This window comes from Mauremys mutica, chromosome 14, assembly GCF_020497125.1.
Source record: "Mauremys mutica isolate MM-2020 ecotype Southern chromosome 14, ASM2049712v1, whole genome shotgun sequence".
Lineage (NCBI taxonomy): Eukaryota > Metazoa > Chordata > Testudines > Geoemydidae > Mauremys > Mauremys mutica.
The window spans coordinates 17,437,583-17,447,226 of record NC_059085.1 but is presented as its reverse complement, the minus strand read 5'-3'; the positions used below and the strand labels follow the sequence as shown (position 1 = coordinate 17,447,226).

The 9,644-nt window shown below is 37.5% G+C and overlaps 1 protein-coding gene across 1 annotated transcript in view; it reads right to left on the bottom strand.

Moving 5' to 3' along the window:
- Positions 1–1,201: 1,201 nt before the first annotated feature.
- The window catches only part of RPGRIP1L (RPGRIP1 like), a 126,585-nt gene continuing 118,142 nt past the window's right edge, over positions 1,202–9,644 (bottom strand). Inside the window, exons 25-26 of the mRNA XM_044987013.1 lie at positions 3,318–3,451; positions 1,202–1,635 (exon numbers count right to left, since the gene is read on the bottom strand). Of these exons, the coding sequence (XP_044842948.1) occupies positions 1,532–1,635; positions 3,318–3,451 (238 nt within the window). The 3' untranslated portion in view covers positions 1,202–1,531. The remainder of the gene's footprint in view (positions 1,636–3,317; positions 3,452–9,644) is intronic.

The following is a 9,644-nucleotide window of genomic DNA, read 5'->3' as shown; positions in this document are numbered from 1 at the left end:
CCTCATAATGTACATCAACAAATTAATATTGTATGGATGTCATTTCAAAGCCTCCTAAAGACGAAGAGGCATTAACAACACGATTAGAGCACAGATGGTTCAAACTGTATGCAGATATTCAAACTTGCTTTTTTGCATTATAGCTGCTTTTTTTTTGCTGTTGAACTGTAATGAATTGTCTCATAATCTATTCCATCTTCTTGCCATTAGCAGGCTTTGAATGTTCACAAATAGGAGCAAAGAACTCATTTTCCAGAGGTTTAATCACACAAAGAGCGAATGCCTAATTCTCTAAATGAAATGGTCTGTGATCACTGAAGCAGAGATTTAATATATCACGGCAAATTAGGTAGATTTTAATAAATTACTTATCTCTCTGAATACTTTACATATGCTTATGAAGAAACATAGCCTGTTTGCAAACAGTGAAAACCCACAGCCTATAAAATCCTTTGAAGAAAATGACAAAGTAAATTAAAAAATGAAATGCATTATATCCTAGTTCTCCAGAGACAATCCTTTTGCTGCATTGATTCACAGCTCCATTAAAAATATCAATTAAATCTTTCATTGAGATTGGTTAAAAGCTAGAAAATTAACTTTCCAAGCTCCTTTCTAGCCACTGGTTATCCAGATACAAGGATCATTGTATGTGTTTGATGTAAGTTTTAAAAGTGATCAAAAAAACACTTGCCTGTCCCTACAGCTCAAACTAAGCAGAACAGAATCTGATTGATTCTTTTATATTTTCTTTCTGTGCTTTGATAGCTGTTGGTTGAAACTGTAAATCTCTTTTACTGTATATGAAAATTGAGTCACCCTCCCCTCCTTCAAATCATGGTAATCATAAACAACTACTTATAATGTTAGTAGAAAGGCAAAAGTTATTTTTAAAAAAGCTTGCAATAATTTAATAAGTCTTTGCGACTAGCCTCATTCTTTATATTTAATTGATAGAAACTGCACGCATCAAAGAAAACGCATACTGAGATTTAATGTGCATAAAATGGATATTAGCATTTTAAAGAGGCAGATTAACACATTAATCCAAGTAATTTTCATATATTGCTTCTAATAAAATCTTCACAGTATAAAATTCTTAATGAGGCTAATCACAGGCATTGCATTTAGTGGGGTGATTAGGGATAACATAAAAGTATTTTTAATCAGTTTTCTAAGGCTTAAGCTTTTTTATTAAAAATTAAAAATTCAACTTGCATTTTTATTACTGTTTTATGTAAGAAAAAATGTTGAAAATGCAAATAAAGCACATCATTCAATCATGTAGGTATTAATTATTTACAAGACGTTGTCCATTGTGGAGGGAGTCTTAGCCTTAGGGGGAAATATAAAAACAAACAGACTGAAAAGTATACAAAACTTTACAACTATAAATCAAGCATCCTTTTCATATAAATTATACATTAAATATACTGTAGTAATTACAAAAATCTCATCTTCGAAGAGCTATCAAGAATGTATTTACACTGGGAGAAGCAGCATCTGTAGGCACACTTTTCTTTCATGCCTCCTAGTCATCTTTGTGTTCCTCATAGACTGAGCGCAGAGCATGGAGGGCCTCCACTGTTACTTTGAGCTTTCCAATTACTGCACTATCATCTTGTGAATCGAAAACTAGAAAGAAAACATCAGACAACAATATTAGCAATTTAATTTAGTTTTTGTGTTACAATAATTTCACTTTAGCATTTGGGAAGATTAAAAGGCACTCATACAAGGTTAAAAAAATAGCTGTCAGTTCTAGTGCTCAATCCTGCAAGATGCTGAGTACTATCCACCCAACTGAAGTGAGGGGGAGGAGATGGTGTTCGGCACCTTACAGGATTGAGTCCTTCCAACACTAAGATGGAGAAATACTTCAAATTCCACCTCAATTGGTGCAAGGTTTAATTTTCAAGCTAAGAAAGCAGAATTTATTATATACCTTCCCAAATTGTTTGTTCATTTTTCATGGTAAATAAATATCACACGAGGACACGTATACATTTAGGGTTTGATCCTGCTCTTGCTGAAGTCAATGAGTGTGTTGCCATCAACTTCAGTAGCAGCAGAATCAGACCTTTGTTATCTATGCATTAGTACACAAGCAGATGAAGTGTGAATTGTCTATGTTATATACATTTTTAAAACATTGACATCTTTGTCTACATTGGGTGCTTAAATGATGTTTAAAAACTTGACATTTAACATTTAGCTAACACATTTTAAAATAGGGGCATAGGACCATTAGGAAAATGTTCTGACCCATGTGGTAGGCGGAGACCACCTTCGGGAGGAACAAAGGATGTGGGCAAAGCTGGACCTTATCTTTGTGGAACACCATGTATGGGGGCCCAGAGGTCAGGGCTCTGAGTTCCAAGACCCGCTTAGTCAACGGGGCGCCATCAGCCGGGCAAGTGCCAAGTTCAGGTCCCCCTGCGGGACAGGGGGTCTAACGTATGGGAAGAGAGAATCCAATCCCTTAAGGAATCGGCCAGTCCTGGCATGGGAGAATACCGTGTGCCCCTGCACCACTGAGTGGAAGGCCGATATGGCCACCAAGTGCATCTTGACGGATGAGGGCACCAGGGCCTGTGCTCTAAGGTGATGGAGGAACTGAGGGTGGGGGGGAGCGTGTGGCACCCCTTATACCGTGCCATGGAGGTGCCACCCCAGGGGTCGCTGGGGCGCTCTCCTACGGGTACTGCTAGGGAAAAACTTCCGACACCAGTGCACGTGGAGAGCACGCACGCCTATTTTGGAATAGACATGAGCAATCAATCAAAGAACCACCAAAATTTGGCCCTTTGACACCACAGAAATGCTATAATTGCCTACAATGGATAGATAGCTATTTGTAGTAGGATATTATTGACAAAAATGTTGAATATAAAATTAATAAGTTCAGAGGCTTTACTAGCATTTAAAGAAATACTCTGCTTCTACAAAGGATAAAAATATACTAGTGAGTAATTAGGCCTAATCATCTCAGATTTTGTAAACTGATTAATCTAATACTTTACTAGTAATACTGTTCAGATTTTTTCCCTACCACGGACTGTGCAACTCTTAGTTAGAATATAATCCTAATTATATTAAGTTCTTTAAGTTTTAGGCAATACTATTTATTTTCAGGAATAAGTTGTATGTGCAGATGAACGGTGACAATTTATTAAAGTGATACTTATGGTTCAATATTATAACAATAATTAAATAATTAAGTATGAAACCTCTCAGAGCAGAGAAGAAAAACCTCTAGTAAAATTTTGAAATGAATGGATGTCAAAAGTTAAAACTAAGAACTCTGCTAAACTTACCATCAATATCTTGCTCAATTATGTCTTTTTCTTTCTGAAATATCTCCGTTAGACTGACGTAAGCAAAGCCAATGTCTTCACACTCAAGATCTTGTTCATCTTCTGGAGGGTCACTAACCACGGTAAATCGTATGCTGAGAAAAAAAACAAATTCTCACTCTTGAAATGATCCATAACACCCAATCACTTGGGGACTAAATCCAGACGAAACAACAAACAAATATAAAGGCAGAGCATATCTAGAAATTCCCAATTTAGTATATAAAACAACTCAATCAGTGGTTCTCAACCAGGGGTACACATACTCCAGGGGGTATGCAGAGGTATTCCAAGGGTACATCAACTCATCTAGATATTTGCCTAGTTTTACAACAGGTTACATAAAAAGCATTAGCAAACTCAATACAAACTAAAATTTCATACAACTTGGTTATATTGCTCTATATATTATAGACTGAAATGGAAGTATAATATTTATATTCCAATTCATTTATTTTATAAGCATATGGTAAAAATGAGAAAGTAAGCAATTTTTCAGTAATAGTATGCTTTTGTATTTGTATTTTTATGTCTCATTTTGTAAGCAAGTAGTTTTTAAGTGAGGTGAAACTTGAGATATCCAAGATAAAGCAGACTCCTGAAAGGGGTACAGTAGTCTGGAAAGGTTGAAAGCTACTGATTTTGATTAGTGCTTCTCAACACTTTCCATAGCAGGACTCAATTTTTCATAGCACATCATTCAGGTACACCTCCACTGCCTTCCCAGCTGGCTGAGATATGCCTCTCTTTCTTCAATTAGCAATATGGGAAGGACTGGTCATTTGTGACCCGAAGTTGAGATCCCCTGTTTTCATAAGGTGACACCCAATTGTTGTTCACATGGTAATATATTAAGAGAAGCAGAACTGTCTACAGGATTGAACATAGCTCTCAGAGCCAGGAACTTCTACATTCTTAGCTCATATTGTTCAATCACTTCACCATTTTATAAATTAGGAAATTGAGGTACAGAAGTGATTATTCCCATATAACTCTCAGTGCTTTTTATGAGCACTCATGTATGTATAATGCTTTGAAAATGTAAAGCACTATTGTGCTTTTTACTGTGATGACCTTTATTTGCAATTTGTTTGAAATTGCAAATAAACTTTGTCTTCGGGTGGAGGGGGAACCTGGAATAATCAATTTCCATGTTATGTTTTTAATCTTAGCTGGCATATGTATCCTTCAGGCTGAAAATGATTCATTAAATATCATCAGAATTTTGCTGGTTAAATCTTTCTGCACTACAGAAAGCCATCAAGTAGAAGATCTGCTGCTTTACTTCAGTGTTATACCACATAATAAACTTTAGCCACACAACAAAATGCAAAGGTCACTCATTCTCTTGGCATTATACTGAATCATGATAAATAGATGGTAGAGATATAGGGGCTGGGCAAACCAAATAATAAATCGGCCAGATAGCAGAAACACTAGCCATATTCAGTGAAGCAGTAAATCAACTGCAAAATATTCAGCTGTAAGATATTTGGGAATTTCATCTGTAATAGTTACTAGAAGAGAATATTCTAGCTAAGAAAAACACTACTATTTCTTGTTCCAAAACAACAACAAAAGTTAGAATCCAAAGCCTGCTGCCCCAGAATAACATCTCTGTAATGGAGTGTTATGTATTTGGTGTTCAAAGCTGGGTAATAACTAAATCCAGCAGTCATGTATAAATACACAGTAAGTGCATCTCCATATGGATTTCCGGCATTCATTAATTGAAGGCATTGAGTCCTTCGTTAGTTACCATGGTCAGTAAAGAGTGATTCTTGTCTTAATCAATAATGCTATGATAATTTCATAAGGGTACTAAGACACTTAGTAAAATTTATATAGAAAAAAAATAAGTTCTGATCTTCTCTTTACCTGTTCACACGCTGTTGCAGCTGCATGCACTGAATGCCTGATACATACCTGCCAAACTTTTTTCCCATTCTGTTTCCTTTTGCTGTGCCCTACCCAGGGCCAGCTCTAGGTTTTTCGCTGCCCCAAGCAAACCTCCCCGCCCCAAGAGCGCAACTGCCGAAGTAAAAAAAAAAAGAAAAAAGGGGGGGGAGGGTGGTGGTGGCCGGAGTACCGCCCCTGGAATTGTTCCGCCCCAAGCATGTGCTTGGTTTGCTGGTGCCTAGAGCCGGTCCTGGCCCTACCTCCCCATCCCTGTCTTTTTGCCATGTCCCATTATCAACATCCACAAAAGAAAAAAAATCTTAATTTCCCTTTTTTTTCCCTCTGCTCTCATGCTGCTGCCCTCATTCCCCTGCCAAATATAGTTAATATTTTATCCCCATTACTGTGTACCCACTGTATGTTTTAAAAAAAATCTAAATATAGTGTATTTGGTAAGACCTCTGAACACAATTATCTAATCCAAATAAGGGAATACTTGCCCATCCCTAATGTCTAAGCCCAACAGCTATACAAAATATTTGCATATCTTCTGCAAACTTAAATTTCAGTCACTGCATCCAAGTATTACTTTCCTTCTAAACATATAATTGTAGTGTTCTGTTGGAGCTGACTTCAATTAGTGGCTTGTGCAGCGGCCAAAAACACTGGGACTGACCAAATGACAGGAATTCAGAGCTAACTACTCTTTTGATGCATCTTGGCAACGCTGTTTAAACCATGAATCCTTGTAAACTTTACCACGTAAAATTTTGTTCAATAACCATGATCCAAAATGAGAAAATCAACTTACACAAAATCCAGGCCCATTAGAGATGATACCTTAAACAAAAAATAAACAAATCCTCCTAAAAGCCCTTAACAGTATTAGCAACCAACTGCAACATGCTTTTATAGTGTTGTATTTTTGTGTTCAGCTGCTATAACTAATAAATATTTAGTTCATGTACTTAAACGCCTGTTTTTAGCTAACAACAAACATAAGAAAAAAAAGGGGGGACAAAAAAGAAAAATACCTCAGAAACTACATTAAGAAGGCAGAAGATCTGGCAGATTATGATGGATACAACTCTAAAATCTTTGGCATAGCACTAAGCAACAGGAGCAAATAAATAAAAAAAACAAAAAGCAAAAATGGAAATAATTCTTGGATACAAAAGAGAAGTATCAAATGAATGTCAAAGAAAACTATTTAAACTCTCTAAAAGACAAAGGCGTGTTTGGAATACTGTGCACTTATTCTTAAAAGCACAGAATGCAGCTGAAGTGATTCAGCAACTATGGTTACTCAAAAACTTTGAGAAATCAGTTATGTGATTGGGATGGTAAAGATAGAGGAGGGAATTGTGAACCAGCACAGTCCTTACCTCACTGTGGCACAGAATACACAGTGGCCAAACTCAATCTTTGTAGGGTTCTTTTTTATTGGCAGTTAAAATAGCAAAAACACAATATAGCGGTAAGATTTCTTATCCATGTGAGGGTGTTCCTAGTGTTTCCCTCTAGGTCAGGAATTCTAAAACAGGAGGTCGCGAGGTTATTAAATGGGAGTCATGAGCTGTCAGCTTCCAATCCAAACCCTGCTTTGCCTCCAGCATTTATAACGGTGTTAAATATATTAAAAAAAAGTGGGGATTTTAATTTATAAGGGGTGGTGGTCACACTCAGAGGCTTGCTAAGTGAAAGGGTCACCAGTACAAAAGTTTGAGAACCACTGCTCTACGTTCTCTCTCACAGACTCTAGTTCCCTTGCTCAGAGAACCACTCCCTACATTCCCTTTCTGTGGTTTAGTAGGCTAATCTGCAGTACTACCAATGAGTTAGCAGTAACCAGTCGGCATTTCCAGGCAGGGTCTACTACCTCCTAACAGGGTAGGCAAAGACTTTGCCACCTTATCAAAGGTATCACTGAGAAATATTTTGTAAAAATTCCAAGGGAACAGAGGATAAAGGAATTTTAAACAGAATTTCTTTAAACAAGGAGTACTCCATATACAGGACTACCATTGACAGCAAGAGGAAATTAATACATTATTATTATTAATTATTGTTCCAAGACCCAACTCCACAGTGCTAAGCACTATACACACCTATGAGAAAAAGATAGTTCTTGCCCCAAAGAGCTTGCATTCTGCATACAAGACAAGAGACAACAGGTAGAGACAACTTACAGACAAGGGTTTTTAGGGTGTGGGGGTAGTGGAAAGAGAAAAAGGTAACAATGAGACAATTATTGTAAGTGTAATGGACTGTGATCAATGGGTGTCAGCTACTTAACCACTGTTGAGTGATTTGAAGACTTCATGGCAGAGGTGGATTTCAATTACAACACAGAATACAAAGTGTACAGTGCTCATTTCGTATTATTTTTTATTACAAACATTTGCACTGTAAAATGATAAACAAAAGAAATAGTATTTTTCAATTCACCTCAGACAAGTGCTGTAAGTGCAATCTCTTTATCATAAAAGTGCAACTTACAAATGTAGTCTACTGGTTACAGAACTGCACTCAAAAACAAAACCATGTAAAACTTTAGATCCTACAAGTCCACTCAGTCCTCCTACTTCTTCAGCCAATTGCTAAGACAAACAAGTTTATTTACATTTAAGGGGGATAATGCTGCACACTTCTTAATTACAATGTCACCAGAAAGTGAGAACAGGTATTCGAATGGCACTGTTGTAGCTGGCGTCGCAAGATATTTACATGCCAGATACACTAAAGATTCATATGCCTCTTCATGATTTGGCCATCATTCCAGAGGACATGCTTCCATGCTGATGAAGCTTGTTAAAAAAGTAATGCGTTAATTAAATTTATGACTGAACTCCTTGTGGGAGAATAGTGTGTCTCCTACTGTTTTACCCACATTCTGCCATATATTTCATTTTATAGTAGTCTCGGATGATGACCCACCACATGTTGTTCGTTTTAAGAACACTTTCACTGCAAATTTGACAAAACACAAAGAAGATACCAATGTGAAATTTCTAAAGATAGCTATAGCACTGGACCCAAGATGTAAGAATCTGAAGTGCCTTCCAAAATCTGAGAGGGAGGAGGTGCAGAGTATGCTTTCAGAGTCTTAAAAGAGCAACACTTTGATGTGGAAACTACAGAACCTGAACCACCAAAAAAGAACATCAACCTTCTGTTGGTGGCATCTGAGTAAGACAATGAAAATGAAATGCGTCGGTCAGCTCTGAATCGTTATCGAGCAGAACACATCTGCCAATCTGCCCTGGAGGAAAATTCCTTCCTGACCCCAACTATGGCGATCAGTTAAACCCTGAGCATGTGGGCAAGACTCACCAGCCAGCACCCAAGAAAGAATTCTCTGTAGTAACTCAGATCCCATCCCATCTAACATCCCATCACAGGCCATTGGGCATATTTACCTGCTAATAATCAAAGATGAATTAATTGCCAAAATTAGGCTATCCTATCATACCATCCCCTCCATAAACTTACCAAGCTTAGTCTTGAAGCCAGATACGTCTTTTGCCCCCACTACTCCCTTTGTAAGGCTGTTCCAGAACTTCACTCCTCTAATGGTTAGAAACCTTTGTCTAATTTCAAGTCTAAACTTCCTACTGTCCAGTTTATATCCATTTGTTCTTGTGTCCACATTGGTACAAAGCTTAAATAATTCCTCTGCCTCCCTGATATTTATCCCTCTGATATATTTATAAAGAGCAATCATATCCCCCCTCAGCCTTCTTTTGGTTAGGCTAAACAAGCCAAGCTCTTTGAGTCTCCTTTTATAAGACAGGTTTTTCATTCCTCAGATCATCCTAGTAGCCCTTCTCTGTACCTGTTCAAGTTTGAATTCATCCTTCTTAAACATGGGAGACCAGAACTGCACACAATATTCCAGATGAGGTCTCACCAGTGCTTTGTATAATGGTACTAACACCTCCTTATTTTTACTGGAAATACCTCGCCTGATGCATCCCAAGACCGCATTAGCTTTTTTAACGGCCATATCACATTGGCGGCTCATAGTCATCCTGTGATCAACCAATACTCCGAGGTCCTTCTCCTCCTCTGTTACTTCCAACTGATGTGTCCCCAATTTATAACCAAAATTCTTGTTATTAATCCCTAAATCCATGACCTTGTACTTTTCACTATTAAATTTCATCCTATTACTATTATTCCAGTTTACAAGGTCATCCAGATCTTCCTGTATGATATCTCAGTTCTTCTCTGTATTAGCAATACCTCCCAGCTTTGTGTCATCTGCAAACTTTATTAGCACATTCCCACTTTTTGTGCCAAGGTCAGTAATAAAAAGATTAAATAAGATTGGTCCAAAACGATCCCTGAGGAACTCCACTAGTACCCTCCTTCCAGCCTGACAGTTCA